Source organism: Tubulanus polymorphus, chromosome 5, assembly GCF_964204645.1.
Source record: "Tubulanus polymorphus chromosome 5, tnTubPoly1.2, whole genome shotgun sequence".
NCBI lineage: Eukaryota > Metazoa > Nemertea > Palaeonemertea > Tubulaniformes > Tubulanidae > Tubulanus > Tubulanus polymorphus.
Genome location: NC_134029.1, coordinates 2,156,134 through 2,176,369, shown reverse-complemented (window position 1 = coordinate 2,176,369; position 20,236 = coordinate 2,156,134). Strand labels below are relative to the sequence as shown.

The 20,236-nt window shown below is 36.1% G+C and overlaps 2 protein-coding genes across 3 annotated transcripts in view; both read left to right on the top strand.

Moving 5' to 3' along the window:
- The first annotated feature begins 282 nt into the window (after positions 1–282).
- On the top strand, positions 283–2,415 carry LOC141904966 (pyroglutamyl-peptidase 1-like). 2 transcript variants are annotated; one of them, XM_074793618.1, is made up of 5 exons: positions 284–322; positions 407–496; positions 907–1,082; positions 1,387–1,625; positions 1,841–2,415. In XM_074793618.1, the coding sequence occupies exons 2-5, from the start codon at positions 463–465 to the stop codon at positions 2,007–2,009; spliced, it is 618 nt and encodes a 205-aa protein (XP_074649719.1). In that variant the 5' UTR covers positions 284–322; positions 407–462; the 3' UTR covers positions 2,010–2,415. The 2 variants fall into 2 exon arrangements, with proteins under 2 accessions (XP_074649718.1, XP_074649719.1); XM_074793617.1 differs by having other exon boundaries at positions 283–496.
- A 2,249-nt stretch (positions 2,416–4,664) lies between these two features.
- The window catches only part of LOC141905310 (gamma-aminobutyric acid receptor subunit beta-like), a 36,329-nt gene continuing 20,757 nt past the window's right edge, over positions 4,665–20,236 (top strand). The window contains exon 1 of the mRNA XM_074794147.1: positions 4,665–4,879. Within this exon, the coding sequence (XP_074650248.1) occupies positions 4,665–4,879 (215 nt within the window). The remainder of the gene's footprint in view (positions 4,880–20,236) is intronic.

Below are 20,236 nucleotides of genomic sequence, written 5' to 3'. Positions count from 1 at the left end.
ACAGTGCACCACGAAACAAGGCCGCAAGGGACTAGGATAACCTGCCAGACACACCTCTCCACATCGACTCGCGATATACAAATTCATATTTTTCATATATAAAAAGCTTCAGATTTAGTCATTTTAGCTGATTCGGAAAAAATATGAAATGTTGATACGGTTTTTACTTAGAATGATTTGCGCGCAAATTATCAAATTCGTGCTGATTATTTGTGTATAAGGCACTGGAACCGCTGGAACCTGTAACGCGATATACGCCGTCGACTCGAGAATTTACTTCCGGGTTTGTTGATTCTTGGCCTTGATTCTTATTTATTTATTGGTCCTTATTTATTTCTCTAAAATTTCTTCTTTTTCTTGTCGATTTTTTGTTGAGTGAGTTTGACTCTTTCTTTCAACTTCGCAGTTCTCAACTCACGAGTCAACATTTAATTATCTGTCGATTCCAGTATTATCAGCGGTATGCCTAATAATAAAAACAAAGTCGTTTTGACAGGTATTTATTAATGTCAATGAAGTGAACATTTTGCCAAACGCGGCATTATTTTACTAAAAAGTTCAGTTTGATTCAATGAGCCTCAGTGGGCTATGATGCTGAACTAGCTTAGCAATACCCCCTGCTGGCCCAGGTTCGAATACTGCTCTATTTATAATAATTCTGTTCTCACATTTTTCTTGAATTTTTGAAAAGTAGCACACATCAGTGCGGTGCGCACACTGTGTAAATTAGCCAATCAGAGCGAGTTATCGGCTAAATAGCGTTACCAGGAATAATGCTGTGTCGGCCAAATATCGCCTTTTTGAATTACTGAATTTTATTATTCTGCTTATTATATAAATATTATCTCCTGCCAGAAAGTATAAGCTTAATTGTGTATATGAATGTTGTAAATAACATATTTACAGGGTTTGGTCCGTTTAAAGATCATCCAGTAAACGCAAGTTGGGTAGCAGCAAGCACTTTAGCGACGATAGGTTTTCCATCAAGAGATGATATTGATTTAGTGACGTGTGAAATTCCAGTTGAATATACGACTGTAAAAGAAACAGTTCCAACATTGTGGAATGAACATAAACCAGATGTATGTATCTTCCACACATTATTATTTTTGTTCATAAAACCATTGGTCTTAACCACACTAGTTTCATCATTCTAGGGTTGAAGAGTTGACTCCTCAGAGGCAGCAGGGTTCCTTGGTAAAAAGTCTCCAAAATCAGGAAACCTTAAACCTGCTAATAATGGCTTAAAGCAGTCTTTGAATAATAAGACTACTTAAAACTCTTCTCATATCCAAATGCAAGTTGTTAGATTGGTAACAGAAGCGAGATAAAGACTGTTCATAAATCTAATTCTCTGACTTTTATAGATTTTGTTGCATTTTCTAGTTGATGGTGCATGTGGGAGTATCAGGAATAGCTAATGCGATCACTTTAGAACAACAGGCCCATAATGACAATTATTGTAAAAAAGATTTTATTGGACAGTGTCCAGCTGATTATAAATGTGTATCAACTGTACCCACCGACTGTCTGATGTCAGGAATTGATATGGATTTAGTGTGCATTGAGATTAACAATGATACAAATACACCGGTGAACGCAGTCACGTCACTAGACCCTGGACGGTAAATACCGCTACTTCAATCTGTTATATAACTGTTAGAATCAGAAATTACTTCCATTTGTATAAACTATCCATGGTTTTTGGTTTTAATGTCTATACGAGTGAGAATTGCTGGCATGAGGATGAAAATCAGTGCAATTTTTCATACACATGTAAACTTCACTATGAACATTGTATATGGATGTTTAACTATCAATATTTTCTATATTTTTCTAGGTATCTTTGTGATTTTATATATTTTACGTCGTTGAACATTGATAGATCGAGGACAGCATTCATACACGTGCCACCATTGAACGACCCATATTCAGCTCATGAACTAGCGCTAGGTTTACAGAAAGCGATCTTAGCCATGTTGTCTCAATTACGTGACAATGATCACTAACATTGTTACACAACAGTAGAATTTACTGAGGTTTGAGGAAAGAGAATGTAATATTTCTTAAAGATCTCTCGGAGTTCTAAGATTTAGAAAAATCTAACTCACAAAGGACATAATTCAAAACGAATCAAAATCTTACAATGTTTGCTGTATTGATTTTGTTTGTTTGGAATTAATTGCAATATAATATTTTGAAAAACGATCATACTGATTTTGAAAATCTCCAATTCTTAAAGCTTTTTATGTATTTATAAATCTTGAATAAGTCAACTTAATAAGGAAATTGTAGTGGTTTTGCACAATTTAAATAATAATCCTTCAAAACTATGTTTAAAAAGCTAACATTTTCTTACAATGCCTGTATATCTGATGCTGTGTTGAGTATTTGAAGCTTCTATCAATTTATGTCTGTGATGATTTTAATTGTTAATGTTATTGAAAAGAATGAATTTATAGTAATAAGAATTTTCGGTTGAGATGTTATTGTTTTTCTTTTGGATTTAGAGGAGCACTCTCCAGACGCAGTTTCACAATTGGCAGTTGCACGGAATTTCACACTTGTTGGCCCAGCCAGGAGGTTGTCAATGGCAATTCCGACAAAATTGCTATTTTTTCTGCGCTACAAGTGCTGAAAATTGCTTACTTTGTTGAACCAGTAGTCAAGTGTTGAGACCAATCGGTTATGGTGAAAAGTCAGGTGTGGATTACTTGTCAAATTCTCTATGCACTGACAATGCGGATCCGAAATTTCCAATCATGTGCTTCGATTTAAACGAAATTGCATAAACACCAGCGTCATTCTCTATTTTAACATCAATCATTGTAGTACATAATTGGATATTCATATAGATGGCGCTTCTATCTGTATGCGTTGAAATATTCGTCTTGCGGGAAACTTACGTAGCTTTATACGTAAGAAGTACCTCTCTTGCTCGAAAGAGTTCAGTACAATATACGACCTAGTTTTAAAACGTTTAAATTTCGAAGAATCGGAAAATTGGAAAACTTTAGCAGCATCGGTAAATATGCGACAAGTGCCTGTATATATCACCAATATTTCTAAGCAAATATAACACATCTCGATAATAGAACGAAACGTTGGTACCATCGGAAAACTTCAATTAACACACTTTTTCCACTTTGACTTGTTATTTTATTATCTAAAAACCTATAATGATATGAACTGTACGTAGGGCCTATTCGCAGAATTGTCGCGTAACGAATTCTAGAAATTCGAATTCATTTATTTGTCAACATTGATTGAAGTAATAACAAAACATGTGATGAAGTTCGTTCTTCGGGTTCGACTTTTTTGCATTATTGGTGTTTTCTACGAGGCACGCACAGTGGAGCAAATGAACAGAAAGGTCGAGTGAACTTCACGTTCACGGCGCTAATCAAGGATTGCGGGGTTCATGTACAAAATATTAATGACTCTTTTTATATTAAGAACAGTCACGTTTATTAATAAACGAAGTTTGCAGATTATGTTGAGTGTTTGTTCTCGTATTGGCAGAAAGAACTGGCCTTCAATTCAGAAGAAGTTGTGTAATTAATTTTGCGGGGGACTGAAAGTAATTCGTTCGAGTATTCCTACGCCTGTATGCATTCAGAATTTTGTTCTCGATGATTTCGATTTTCGATGCTACAATCAGCGCTAATCGGACAATAACTGACAAATAACGATTTATCAATAATCAACGAATTTCGAAGCGTTTATTCTTAATTAATTGACTACTCAGAAATATCAGTGGCAATATCGAGATTCTAGTTCAACTGCTGTAACCGGGGTATCGGTCAACCCTAATTAGTTTTTACATTCCAGCCCTCTAAGTACGCGGCCAACAAGACTGCGTTTAATCAATTGAATTGCGAGTCGCATCTTCGACTGCGAAGAAGGGAATTCAATCTGCCTTCAGCAAACCGACTGAACATTAGCAAGGGACTTATGATCAGCGTATCATACAATGCTTGGCTATCCAAACTTTTAACTTAGTAAACACAGATATATTGGTTTACTTTCCGAACCTGCTAGCCTTCCAGATGAGCGCATTGTTCGATTACCAGTCAATGATTACTTCGGATTGAAATCTAACGAAATCCCAGGACGCGGGATTATTCTGGAGAGTAACTGGTAATTCATAGCGAGAAACTATATTCTTTGTTTGATAAACGTTGCATTTTAATCAAGTTCTCAATCGACTTGTTAATTCATATTGTCTGGGCATACGTACGTTTGGATCGGAAACTCGGCAAGTCGAAGCTAAGGATTGTGATGATAATCCCATGGTCAAAATTGACCGAGCATCACCTTAGTCTTAATCAAGGCTCAGGATGTAATCCCACTGAGCGGCAAGAATTGAGTTTTGCGCTAAATCGAGTTTGCTTCAATTCGTTCATCGATAGCGCAGGACGAAATGCGAAACGGCATTTTAAACTCGCCACATACGTTCAGTCGCGGCAATCGATTCATGTTGAGAGCTCCGTCGTGTTATCCCACAACATAAACTACAGTTACAACGTTTGACATCGCATTTAAGAGCACCGAACTACTTTGGCCGCGAAGCTGGGGATTCATAAGCAAACTCCGTTTTGAACTTAATAAAAAAGATGGGCTAGAGCCATGAAGTTGATATGCATAGTCTACGCGATCCCAACATGGATACGAATACGCTAGCAAAATTCTGGATTCTAATCGTAACTTTTTGGATGTATGGCCAGCTTTCGGCAACCGCCTCGGCTGAAAAAACTTATAAAGGAATGGTTCGCATTGATTCCATCGCAAAAGACGCCGAAAATGAATCCAATGATGGCCATGATTCACAAACTGTAGATTTCCCTTATGCAAATATTCGTCCGCAAGATGTTCACAGGTAATGGAAGATTTACTCTTTTAGATCTAGATGTCTTTACTTATGCATTTTTGTATTTTGTATTATGCGTTAAAACAACCAATTTATACATAACGTAGTCTCTGTTTGTGTTTAAAGTACCCTTTAAAAATCCAACGAACGAATCTAATAAGGGAATAATATATTCTACGAATATAACTATAATTTCTTACCATTCGTTTTCTTGATCATCAACAATAAAGAAACTCAACCTACGCTTCACGCTGACTTACAGAATACGTTGTGCTTCCTGTTTCCGGTGCTGAAAATCAAAATACCTTTTAAAATATCAGTTACACTCAATATATATAAGTACATTATATATATATATATATATATATAATTGGTAGAATTTCCTAAGGTTTAAATCGATACGATAGCGCGTTAGTTGCAAATTTTTGTATAAAGAAAAAAATGTCGGCAAACTGATTGTTCGCGATGCTACACTAGCTGTATCGGGTATAGTTATTCGATTTCAAATTGACATGTCACTAGATACGCACCTGATAGTTTAATTACGACCGAAAAATCCCTTAAAGACGTCCAGATCTTAAGCCGCCGTCAGATCGTTTATAGATAGGTAATTTTCTTCCGGAAATCGGTGTCCAGTTTCTTTTCTTTAAATTTTCTAATCAAGTTCCGAACAATTTTCAATGTTTTAGAGTCAGAGCGGCGGATCAGAATTTCAGACAAGGTTTGCATCATTCAAAGCGGGGCGCTTGGGGCTCCTCCCGCAGAAAATATTTTGAAATTTGAGGCGCGGGAAATGTGGAGATGAGCCTAGAGCATGTGGAACTGGGTCTTTGAGACCGGGGCCTTGTCCATAAAACTGAACCTACGTACAACGAGTGGGAACAAAGTTTCCGAGTGACGGCGAAATCAAGAAATAAATGTGTAAATATATATCTAGTCCAAAATGTCTGTAAATTATGAAACTATAGATTAGGTATTTCATCGCGGGTATAGTTCATATTCATATTAGGAATCGAACGGATATTTTATAAGTAGAAAAACTGTCGTCATAGTTCAGGTTAAATGCGAATGTATTATCAGGTCGAATGCCCGCAAGCTGCTTCCTTCTCGCGGTGATATTCCGCTAATTTTCCGATATACGTGTACAGGTTTTGCGGTAATGATTCCTGAGATTCGGTGTATTAAGCTTCGTCCTTGGGGAAGGCAAGATTTACAGTAGCAATAGCTGCCTCCACCCGATGTCGCACTGCCGTGATAAAAGAATGATGAATAATAATCTACAATCTATTCAAATCTAATCGACTTCGAATATCGAATGTTGTCGAATATCGATGAAGCAATCTACGGCATCTTAAGAATAATCAACACCAAATTTTTCAAACTGATCGCTTCTATCGGAATTCCATTGCGGAAAGATCTTGCGATACAATTTTCCTGTTAATGAAATCTCATAAGTCACTTATCAAATTTCAATCAGAACTAACAAATCTAAAGATCTTCACCCTCGCTTTTACCAATCTCATTTTTGTTACAGAATTTAACATTCAAAGGGCATTTCAAATCATTAAAAAATTGAGAAACGCGTAACGATCTATAGATAATTTTCTATTCGCAATTCCGGATGATAAATCCACATGCTTCTTACGTCGTTTTCCGGCAGTTCGTTATTGTTTTCGAAAGGTAACTTGAGCTTGTTTCATCGAAACTGTTTGAGCTGATTTTGTTTGATCTACATCGACGCGGGCATATTTGAGAAATGTTTGAAACTGATAGTAGGTTGCATTATGCTTTTAACGTGATTGATCTTAATCTCTTCCATTGAGGATGTATCTTCTTCTAATTACTTGTTACGGCGTCGATAACTTTAAGTAAGTATGTACGTACTGAATGTATATTACAATCGGAACCATTATTAATGAGTCGTGAAATTCGAAGTGGTTGGATTCCTTCCGCATGTCTCACACACTGAAAATGGCGTCATTTTGAAGTATTTGAGAAATGAGATTACCTTACCATACCTTTCTAATCTAAGTAGAAAGTAATCTCAGCTTTCATTAACGGTCTACGGAAACATCTCAGTCTAATTACTCCCTGAGTATCACTTGTTTACAATAGCTAATCCTTCAATCAGATGTACAAATGGCTTCCAAACTTCAACCAATTCTTCTAAAAGTTGACGATAGATTTTTCTTCGCATGATTTTCCTCTGCTTTCTAGAAACACGTGAACTTGTACATTAGGAGTAGAATTCACATTGAAAAATGAATTAAAACCTTTCGAAATGAAATCATAGCGGAATATACGAATTTCATCGGGTTGAGGGACATCGTTTGAGATGCGAAATAGACGGGAATCACAATTTTCCTCAATTTTTGTGTATCAAATATTAACAATTGGATACAACTTGATTATGTTTACTGGGACATATAAAAACGAGTTTATGCGGTGAAACATACAGTATTGCTATATGCAGCAACACGAGGCGCGGTAAATCCCAAACGTCTGAAGAGTGCCATAATTCTTGAATTCTACCATCGACTCATTAAGAACCACTTGTAAAACTCGATACACGCGGCATGGTGTACGATCACGAAAAATTCGCCGCCATGACGAATGTCTACACAGCCATGTAAAGACGCACCGCACACACACTCGCCCAGGATACGATAAATTTCTCTCAATCCCCTAGACTCTCATACGATGGTTACTATCCCCTCTCGATCTTCAGAATTTATTGATCGAGTGCCATTCAAATTAAATTCATTAACACCATCATCATCAACCGCCAAGGCACATCACGAAAATAGAAACCAACGCCGTTTGACGTTTGCAACATTTACCAAATGAAATAAGCGGAAAATCGACCTAACGCATACGTAGCTATGGTTCAAAGGTTCAAATCAATCAACTCAAATCTGGTGTCCTAAAACCGAAGGTTACCGAGTGAATATTTTATGGCCTTTCCAGCGCTTCGTAGCATATCGTTTCAGTATGAAAGAATGGCAAATATACTTGTGATATAATCTTTCTTCGTAGACATAAGTATGAAATGTTTTTTTGCTGTTTGCATAATATTCTTTCGGGCATTGAAGCATAGGCTTTTTTCTACGGGGAATCACGCACGAAAGAAGATATTTCTAACTTATGTGGAAGTCATATTTTTCGGGACCATGAATCAATTTGATGAAACAGAGTTTGTCATCAAGAGATTGTCGTTATATTTTTGAATAAGTATCGTATTTATTGAAACTCGACCGCTTTAGTTATTCAGATAATCAGCTCAAGTAATTTCAGAACAGATCATATTCAAAACAGCGACATCTTATCTTAATTTGTCTAGAAGTCTGTCTGGTCACATTTGATTAGTTAATCACAGCATGTGTGTATACATATATATCCTCAGTTTCAGAATGTCTAATTAGAAACATACTATTACGTGTAGGCCTGCTGCATGACATCTTAGACTTGAGATCTTGAAATAGGATCGAAATTGTCCCTCATTTATTGGATTAATTCATTTGATTTGGTCTTGCTTACAAACCCACCACAACAGCCGGGAACGAAACCGGAAGTTTGATTTTGAATTCGAATCTATAGAATTTCTTTGTTCAAATCGAATCATAATTGAAAATTTTGGTTCGGCTTCGTACAAACAATCTTCCGTCCAGCCTGAACCCACAATTGACTGGGGTTCATTTTTTGCTTGCCTGATTTAATAAATCGAGATTCGGAAATTACTGTAAATGGTATATAAGATCACAATAATATCTAATATTTCAAACCAACTCTTATTACACCGTTAACAAATATTTACGGGAAGTTAATGCGTAGTTTTCAAATGAACCGTGCAATAAGTTTACTTGACATGATTTCTTTAGCTGAATTATTCAACCGTTAATCCTATACGATTCTTACATGTGATATATATGAGTGTTTTATATGTATTTATACCGCATGTGTGTATGTCAACGATGCTCGCAGAAATGCTACATGTTACTTATCGAAGAGATCTAAAAGTGTTCATCGTTTGATCATTAAAAGACGTTTTCTCTGAATTCGAGATAAAACAGATTAGAATTATGTTTGATGAACTTCTAGATGAAGAAAATCAAAATACGAAATCAAAATGGCGTATATTGATCTGTACGAGCGGAATTTAGCCTTCTGGATCCAGTGAATTATCGGTATTGATTCCGTCAGTCGCCGTATCAAAGAAAATCGGAAAAATCATTGGTAAAATATAAATAACCGGGCAATCTACTATCGACAGTATTCAAGATTTGTCAGTTGCAGGTCTATGCTCGCTCGGAGACGATTCCTCAATGTCTCTTTCAGAACGCTGATAACCATGCATGCGGTATATATCGGCTGCTTATAGAGATACCATTTATCGCGTCCGTACGGCAAGTGTCAACATTGAACATCCGCCCAAATCATCCGAGATAACGTGTTTTAATTTCACATCTGAAGATTCGTCAAGTAGCTCAAAGAAACTGCGGTGCTAAGCCAGTTTTTTTATCAGCGACCCGATCGTCCAATTGCTTCGGATTAATGGGATTTATCGGTGCCGCCTCAGTGAACAAAATGCCTCGCCGTAATTTAATTTCAAATCAGATACACTTTAGAGTGAACGAAAAAAACGGTGATTTTTCTCAGTCGGTTTTCAATGCAAAATTTACATCTGAATATGATGAAACGGAAGCCAGTCGAAACTGAGCGGATTTTAGAAAGCAGTGATTTAATGTTTGATAAGGAATTGTTTGAGTCGCACGAAGCCATATTATAAACAGTCGCTTTCAATCCACTGATCTCCAGATTGTCAAACGATCTGAAAAAGAAATCGCCTGAATTTGATATTTTCTTTTTCAATTGTAACGCATTACCTATCTTTAACTGATTGATTTTGCATCTTGCACTCAAATAACTTATATACCAATTAACAAATATAATATAATATATTCTATTTCAACTAAATATTACAATATATCATTATACATTATAAAAATGAAGTTAAATGAAATCATTCAAGAAAATACATTATTTAATAAACACTTATGAAAATTGTTCATATGTTATCAAACGGTCGAAAAATACACAATTGACAGGAACTTGAAATATACACATTGTATATTTCTCTTACTTTTTGCACACTTCACAATCTGTTTCTTTTATGCAAGGGTACGAGAAAAATGTAATTAAAATCCGTACTCAACAAACGCCTCAAAGATTCCCAGTATATCAAATTTTCATGACTCTTTTTATGGCTGGGTGTTAGTAAAAGTCATCGGCCCTTTGAACGGCGTATGAAAAAATTAGACAAACAGTTCGCCCGACTCCGTGTCGACGTTCAGTAAGATTTCTATCGTTACAAGTACTTAGATAAACAAAATCCTCTCATTTATACTTTTTTACTCTTTTTTGTACTATTATGATATTATATACTATTTGTATCTATTATGATATTGTTCCCATGGTTGATACATTTCTTCTTTTATTTTCTCACTTTGATCTTGCGTATTTTTGGTCGTTATTTTCGGTCGATATTTCTAATTTTCAAATAAAGTATCAGATAAATCTTTTAAGCTTTTAAACCTTTCGAAATTCGCCTATGAAATTCGCCCAAGTAACAGGCTTTACTCGGCAAATTGATTTTCGAAAATGTTTTCGTATTGTTGATGGACGTGGCGGGACAGATTTAGGTAATTCGGTGCGAAGATAAATTCGCCGAAAAAGAATTCGCCTAAATCTGTCACAAGCTTTCGCCTATGTACTACTAGTCTGTCGCGGATTTTACGGGTAACTATATTTTTGTACCGAGGGGATTTTTACGTTATCTGCCGTTTAGTAAGCAATTTTTTAGTATATATATATATATATATATATATATATATATATATATATATATATATATATATATATATATATATATATATATATATATATATATATATATATATATATATATATATATATATATATATATATATATATACGACAGTATCGAGTGGCACATCTGAAACTCTTGCGTTGAGAAAGAAATACGTTACGATAAATAGTAATCAGGAATCAGTACGTGCAATGATAAAGGCATCATATGCGCCATGTTGTATTGAACCGTGATGGAGATGATAGACTGCGTCGCTCGGAGATAGTATCATTTTATCGACGACGTTACTACGAGAGAGACACGACGAACAACTCTTGAAATGTGAAAGTATTGTATCGACCGCGGAGAGGAAATACTGGAAGAAACACATACCGCAATCGTTCAGGTTTAATCGCTATAATTCACACCTATTTTAACCCGATAAAGCACCGAATAAGACTCAGACAGGAGCTTAAAAATCATAACATGAACCAGAACGTACGAGTCGTTTTTATTACCGGTTGTAATTCGTGCTTCTTAATATTGAACGGTTTTGACACGAAGTAGATTATCTCGCATACCTCATCAATATTCGTCAAAACGTACTAAAAACTAATCAACTTAATCTCAACATCGTCAGGACAATGAAAGTATATGAGACGTTTTTCATTTTCCGTCGTTTAATTGGAAAACACGCCAGTATTCCCGAGCATAAAACAAAAAAGATAAAAGATGACAATCGAACGAAGAGGCGCACGCAGCGTGCCATGTGTGATGCGAATATTATTGAGGAGACGCAGACGTGTTGCTGCCGTCGCCGCATTTTCAAATTTCGGTAGACGAATCTCAGAGATCCGATACACGCGCGTTGCACCTAGTTAACCAGGTTGTATACGATTTCCGCAAAAACGTACTCATCTTTGATAGATAATACTGTTATTAATGAAGTATAGATACGAGAGAAGGTTAGTACAGATATCGAATAAGGTGAAGAACGAAACAAGTGATCCTTCTGTCGCCAATCTTGAATTTCACTTGATATTAATCAATATAGATATGTGTGTATATTTCACGACGAACGCATATCTGAATTCCGATAATCGCAAATAAATATCTATAAAACAATTCGTCTGCTAAACAGTCGACCGATTTTCTATTGCTTGTTTTATACAAATTATCGTTGGCAGTATAAATTTTATCAGAAAATAAGCTATCAATCCGTCAGTTAATGGTTTTCTATTTTTATCAGAATATATTTTTTGTTTGGCGATGAAAGGTCTTTATAGTTTCGTGGTATAATGTATTGATCAGGTGGGAACGCTCTAGGGCTCTAGTAATCCGATTTCATAGACTTAAGTATCTTTACTATCCGGTAAAATCTCATGTACACGCGTCTGTAGAAATCTCGGTGTGAGGCGTTAGTCCGCAAAGCACATCGTCTGATAAGCTTTCAACCAACTGTACTTACGACGTATTGGTCGTGATAGATGATTGAAAGTCAAACATCAATAGATCTACGCTTTTTTTATGTATCGCGCATGTATAAATACACGACCTATATTTGGCAATCGATCTTTGTTATTTCTTTTTTCACTAATGTACCATTTAAATTCGTCATTTACGTGTTAATTACACGCGAAGATTTGTTTCCACCGCAAATTCCGGAGAATTTAGAAATCACGAGTATAGGATACAGCAACCAAGTCGTTTGAAAGTTTCGCGGGATGTGCCATGTTCCCTTTTTTCTTGAGTAATTTCCGCAATCAGAGAGAATGCTGGCCGTTAGATGCGCGCTTGTGTGAGTCTGTCGTGTGTAATTACTCGTCGGCACGGTGCGCAATGGGAAACATGATTTCCTGTGAACACCGCGCTCTTATCATCTACGATTTGTTTGCATCAATTAATATCAATCGCGAAAATCGACTCAAGTCGCCAACAAAACTTTCACGAAACAACAATAATCTATCTACAAATACCTTTTTTTGTGGTTACGTACTATTCATTATTTTGTTATCAGCTCGGAATGTACGCGAGTATTGAAAATCCCGCATACAGAATGATAAATAGGAGACAGAATGAAAATGAAAAAGTCGGAAATGTTTCCTGAGATTAGTATCTAACGTTTCGACTATAGTCAATATTGGGAACACTTGCTCAAGGAGTCACGTCGGACTTTTCTTCTTTCTAAATGTGGGATTTTCTATATTATCGTCACAACACGAATTCAGAGTATGGTAATATTGAACACATGCTAAAACTCCTTCATCCGGAGTTTAAGAAAAATGAACGAATATCGCGTTCTGGGAAATAGAACGTATTTGCCTCATTCGTATCGTATTAAAGACGCATCCGTTTCGGATGAAATCGAGATTTGTGGCCCACGGGTAAACATTTGTTTGAACATCGTCTTTTAAAAAGGTGAACGACACGCAGCGAAAGGTTACAAATTATGCTTGATACTTTTCGTTCGTGTTCGTAACCATGGAAACACGCGGGTAAATTGCTATCACTTGCCTAAATTTTGTAAAAGAAATTCTACGACAAGGAACCGAACATTTTTTTTCGATTAGCTCTTAAATGTCTAAATCTTCTTCGAAAATTAATGTTGGTAACAACGAAGTATTGAGTCCTGAAAAATTGTTTTTTTCTTAGTTTCCGGAAGACGTGAATATTTGTCATTCTTTGTCAACTTTCTTAATTCATTTTGCTTATGATTTTATGCACTAATTGCTAGATACAGGAAATATAAGAGAAGATGTGATTTATCTTGTCGAAGCTGATGTGACGTGGAAGTTATTGCGAGTTTGGCGCATTTGTTCCTTCCGTAATCTTCTAGGGTTTTATTTTATCTCGAGCAGTCTCGCATCAAGTATCATTCCAGGTGGCTGGTCTAATGGCTACTATAAGCGGAGACATTAGTCCCCTCTCTCACGATCTGAGATTCACCGGAAACCTATTCGCTAATGAGAGGAAGTGACCCACCGCCATCACACGATCACTGTCATCAGTCTATAACCTGTTTTTTGTCTATCCCCAAAACGTGATTAAACGTACATATATACCCGATTTAAATCACAGTTATCTCCATGAAACCAACGTTTCTTGTTGGTTCAGATTTGATTCTTCAATTTAACTCCCTTAGACGTGAAAGGAATTCCAAACCTCATGAAAGATATTTTTCTACACAAATACTACATATAACATTCATATAACAATTCAATAGAATTCGTTCTGGAAATTACCACCTCTCAAATAGAAAGAGTTAACCGGAAGATGTAGCACAGACGTATCATCAGATCCTGTGTATGTAAAAGGACAAGAACACGAGAGACAGAAACTGTTGTCTTTATCCGAAACAGGTGAATTAATAAATATCTCCTGTCTATATTTATGCGTACATATTTCCGATATGTATCAGTATCATATCCTATCTGATATACACGTGGATTTATCTGTATATTGGTTACTGACACACGATTTTCAGTCGATGTGTTGTATGTAAGCCCCTAATTCTGCAACCTTCGTAAATACTCACGAAATAAGAGCTTGATATGAAGCTTTACTTATCTTTAACCTGCAACCAATTTTCTTTTGATGGGAGTTATTTGAATCATCAAATGCTGCTTTGTTTGTTTATTTACGTGTTGTTATTAGCTTAAGACAGCTGTAAGTTCTTCGAATCTTTGTCAAAAGTAGAATTGGATTGAACAAGAAAAGAGAATTTAAAACTGAGATTAATGATGACAGTCGTGTATTCTTCGTTGATATCAAGATGTCTCCTACCATAAAATTCTATAATATTGATACCGTTTTCATTTGCCGCTCGTCGAGTCTTCTATCACTCGTTGGATTTATTGGATTAATATATTTCTAAACGATTAAATTCTCTTTGATCATTCAAGTGCGTTATAATCGCATTCAGAGAAAGTAAACGAAGCGATCGTTGTTGACAGCTGAACAGCAATTTCACCTGTCATCGTATCTGTCTTCAAAGTCGTTTTACTGAGAAATCACGATTCATTTCACATTTCAGATATTCTCTTGCGCCGATCTTTATGTAATATTCTCGAAAATATTTTCGCCGTATTACGAAAAGCTTCGATCAATTTTCACCGTTTCCTATAGGGCTAACTAACGTCGTCACAACGAGAGCTTATTAAAACCTAGTGTACGTTTGTTATCGACATTTATATCGAGAATTTGCGAGATTATGAACTGATACACGTTGAAATGATGGCGGTCAATAAGCATTCTCTGAGAAGGATTAAAACTGACGCATGATTGCAATGCCGGTGGCAAATAATTTTCGATACACTCACGCATGGCCTTGGACATTCTTAGTACATTATTACAGATCGGATTCCATCAGAGAGTTATTAACATTACGTAAAGTAATTGTTTGTTTTATGTCGCTTGACTCGTATCATTACAGCCATAATTCTGGCATATCAAACGTTTAATATATCATCCTCTCAACTTGTCAACATCCAAGGGTTCTACAGTTGCGTGTTCATATTTCCAGAACCTTCGTGCCAAGTGTTTCGGAAAACGAATTTCGTGATCCCATCTCTCGTCTGGTCCAGAGTATTCTCAAGTGGAAAGGAATGTGATAGAAATGATATCTGGAAAGAGATGAATTTCTCAGTTTTATCGAGTGACACCAAAGATTATTACACCATTATTCGTCAGTAAACTATTTCCCCTATTATAATGTCCTATGCTTCACGCGTCGAATCGAAGTGTTCGGAATTCAATAAAAGTACAGTTGTCCCAGGGATATATAATGTTAAATGATACAGAAATCAGTCTGAAGATCCTCGAGTGAATTGTGGCGGCCTGTAAGTGTGAGGGTGGAATCATTCACACCTCACCGCAATTTGTCCAGCGTATCATACACGCATACACACGCAATACCAACTGTCAGTGTATTGATCAAAACAAATGTGTACAGTTTCACGCAGCTGTGAGTTAAATGTGACTCCATTTAAATTTGAAATTCAACTACCTTAGCAATGAAATTTAATTCCAGAAGTCACGAAACTGGAACTCGTTTTCGCTAAAGAATTCAAGGCCTTAAAACTGTGTTAGTTTCGATTTCAAAAACATTGAGTTATACTGAGCGAATCACTGGCCCTGATTCCCAGGTTTTATTGTTTTCATTTCTATTACTTGTAATTGTATCAGGTAACAACTTACAAAACGAAAAATATCACGATCAATCTACCATGAGTATATATTTGTTTGTCGAACATAATCTGAATTTCGGAAATGATATCGACTGAAGCCAAGATCACTAAAGACTGTTTGTTATTTTGAACACGCCACATGAAGATTTGTTATTGGATGTGAGAAATCATTTACGGTAATTAACAGGAAATAAAGCGCTTTTGCAACAGAAAGCAATAATTAGTTTCCCAGGATCAATTATACGCCGTGAATAATCGTTAGAAATAGCCGAGCAGTCGCTTTATCATATATGACAATACATAATTTCATAACGAAATAATATCATAAACACTTCATACAACACCCTTCAAGATGCATTAATCAACTTTCAATGTCTTTTTGACCTGTCTAGCTACAAGAATAATAGTAAGATATTAGAATACATTTCATATGTTCACTCGGTAAGTGTAAGTTCCAGTCTATAGAAACCTTGATAAATACGAATAGAGATTCATAAAAAACTCTGAAAAACCACAACTTAGCAAAATCGTTCATATGGTTCTCAAAACCACCTGTTTATTCCGATAGATTAATGATGCCGAATGACTTCATAAAGAACTAGACCAAATCACAGCTGAATCACACCAGGAATTTCAGTACGCGAAAATCTCATCGGGGCAGCGTTTTATTCTACGCTAGTCACAAAACATGCAAGAAAGACCATCGATCGCTTGAGTAGATATAATAGCGTATGAGGCAGTAAGATTGAACATCCAGTGACTTACCATCTCAAGAGATACGCGGTGACGAGTCGTTCTGTACACAAACTATTTACCGGGGAATCGTCAAGACGGATGACGATCTGTTTTAATGGCCGATAACTGAACGGACAGAAGTGAACCTTGACAAATGGCGATGGTTTTCTCTCAAACAGAACGTATCGTTTTAGTCAACCTGCGAATTGGTTGAAATTCTATGATTAATAATCTAGAGGGGTAGACGTGAAACGACGTCTTGTCGTCGTGGTTCACAGATTTTATAGCGATCCGCATATCCAATGATTGTTCTCTGTTTCGTGCGGCTAAACCTAAAAAAACTCCGAGCACACCACTGGGGGTCCGTGGTACAGTTCTGAGTAAAGTCTGTCGTAAAATCACCCGAATTCAAACCACGATTTGCACTTGATATAAGAAAGAAGATAAATGGACAGAACAATGATTGATCGACGGTCTTACCGGTCACTTCTCTGGACTGATGATGCAATCACACTTCAAAGACAGAGAATTGACATCAAAAAGTTGATGGATTTGATTGAGGACTCGGGTAGCCAACCATCGGTGTAACCAACCTTACATCTAATGAATTTACGCGCTCTTCCACACTCTAATACTATTGATTCCACACCAATCTAATTCTTTTCTGGTTCTGATTTTTATGTTTCGAATGTTATTTGTATTGAATTTACGTATTTAGATTTCTTTTATCTTCGGTAAAATAGAGAAGGGAAGAAGAAATATGTTAATTTCATTCAGAAAAATGTCACATTATCATATTTTCTTCTAGTTCCGACAACATGTTAATTTCATTAGCAGAAAAATGTCGCAAAAATCAATTTTCTGTCGTTCGCTTATCTCTCAGTGACGTACGAAACAAAATAACGATACAATCATCATTTCGCCTACGAAATCCGCCTGCTAAAAGGAAATTGAAAACGACAAACGAAAACTTATCGTTACCGCTAGTCTATATGACATGCGCGTTAGTCGATAACGATTTGACGTCATATTTCATATTTCTTAACAGTCGATAAGAGTTGGGCAATAACCTTGATTTGCAGTTGCGTCATGTATGAGCTAAAAAATCGGTGTTAGTAACACTTCCATCGGAGATGTTTAAAACGAGACATGTTATCAAATAGGAATAGAGCGCTTGGGTCCACTTTACTTCGTTCGTCTGCCAAGCGCTATCGATATCCTAATATCATATGTGTTCATCAAATCATAGTTAGTGACGTGGCTTGAGAGCTGTTCATCCGACTAAACTAGTCGCTTTCGGACAATATAAATGACTGCCGAATCAAAATATTCATGATAAAAAGGACGATGTCGGAAAATGTAAGAAGTGTCCGAATATGAGTATAGCAATTATGGATGTGATAAAAGAATCTAAAATAGAGTTACTTAATGATGTGAATCCGATATCTAACAGCTATAACTAGGTGATTAGTTCTCCATTTCATCACATCGAATATCGCTCTTTTAGGCCTTATATAAATATCATTATATTGGTCAAGTGGGCATATATTTATAGATCGGTTTAGAATATTGATACATCCTCGAAATGTCAATATTGGGCAATTAAAACGCGCAGTTTCAGGAAAATCGTGATTAATTGTTAATAACCTGATTGTAATGAGAGAAATGTTTCACGCCGGTATCGGACTCCATCACACCATCTCTACATGCGTTTACTTTAATGAAGCCAATTTTACCGCGGGCACGAACAGAAATTAAATGGCCATAGAATCAAATATTTATTGCTGTGTTAGTCTGAACTGGTGCAGATTAAATTACTTAACTGCTAAAAATTCTTCAATAATGAGACGTAGAAATGTATGAGGGAAATATTTTTTCCAATGGTACACTGTCTGTGTTATACATATCGTTCCACAGTGACAATTTTACATTTAGTTATCGGCGAAAACCCTAGTCCTCCACCGAGTCATTGGCATTTGCATACTCCATAAAGTACATACAGAGCCGCATAACTTAATTTTTGAAGTCGTTGTGAGCATGATCCCTCTTGGAATCTATACAACTATAAGAGATCTATGATGAAATTAATGTTTATGGCTCTTATCGGATTGTCGATATGTCGAAGTCTAATATTTTTCTGAAGGTCTCCGGTGTTCTATCATTTCGCATCGTTATCTTTCAATGTCTTTCTATCAAAATCATTTTTTTCAGAAATTCATCAAAGATATAATTTGGTATGCTTTAATCAGATTAACACTTCTATACGATGTGAATAAATTTTCAAATTAGAATGAATCCATCAGTTAAATTACATTTTCAGAAACATATGCGTTCGCGTCCACCACTGAACAGCATGGTAATTGTCACATTAGTAAACACAACTAAACCTAAATCTTTAGGTTTCTATCGGTTTTGTCGTGTGAACTAATGTGAGGCTGGTACTTGTGTGAATTAATGCAACCGTAAAGCAGCCATAAATACGGAAATATCTAAGCCTTCTCATCGTGGTAATGGATGGCTTTTCTTTCCTGTCTAGGGTTGTATAGTTGCAGTGGTTTGCCGATCATGTTTTTCTCGAGCTAAAATGAATGAATGTTTTATTCGCAATATACGCCATGAAACAATTTGATCTTGATTCCGTTTGATAAGCGTCAAATAATCTGGGTTTGCGGAAGAAACTAACCACTCGGGTCATAAATAATATAACGATTTAAGGCGAAGTTTACTCAGTGGAACTGACTGGGATTTGTGGTGGCGGGGACCTTTACCATTTCAAGGGGTGATGTTTCATTATCGGTACGTATTGACACGACTGTCCCTCACGCAGTTCTGTCAGTCTATATGTATATATATATATATAATCAAATATCAATCAGTATAAATTCATTAGGTAGCACCGATATATCAAAATTCGATAATATTTAATTCTATCGAGTCATGTAGTAAATTCGATCTATGGTTTCTTGGAGGCTGTGATGGTTATAATTCGATCGACGGTTCTTTATTAAATACTGACAGCATTAATGAAGACCCGGTAAATACACTACATCACTATTACCACTACTTCCTCTAGGGCACACACTACAAGAAGTGCTTAATGTGATTATTACATAAATACAAATAGCAACGTATACGGAATAATTTATATGAATGTATATAACCCAATCAGAACAGCCGACAAGTCGAAATCTCAAAGATCTCAAGATACTGAGTATGTACTATACATCCAGCGATGGCGTGAATCGGAAGTCTTTCGTCGATTTTTCGTCTAAAAGCCACTTTGTCGATCTTTGCGTCATAATCACTACATTTATCACGACATCAGCAGAGGGAAACCAGTGCAGAATTATACATCTTTACCGAAGTTCCAGTAAAGTTCATATAGCTAGAAAATAAAGAAAAGTGAATTGAACGCGAAGCTGTCAAAATGGCATTCCCTTTTTGACAGAAGTCAAGGCACGCGATATAAACTACAAAGTTAAGTCAAAAAATCAAATTTTGAATATTTGTCGTCCACAAAGCATAGTCTATTATTCGGATGGATGGTTGTGTACAAAACTGTCCGTCCGTATACTGTAA

Bases quoted from the DNA above. Each gene is read 5' to 3' on its own strand.
- LOC141904966 (XM_074793617.1), top strand. From the start codon at position 463: ATGCCTAATAATAAAAACAAAGTCGTTTTGACAG. The intron at 497-906 runs GTATTTATTAAT...ACATATTTACAG, and splicing joins AAACAAAGTCGTTTTGACAG to GGTTTGGTCCGTTTAAAGAT. The intron at 1,083-1,386 runs GTATGTATCTTC...TGCATTTTCTAG, and splicing joins GGAATGAACATAAACCAGAT to TTGATGGTGCATGTGGGAGT.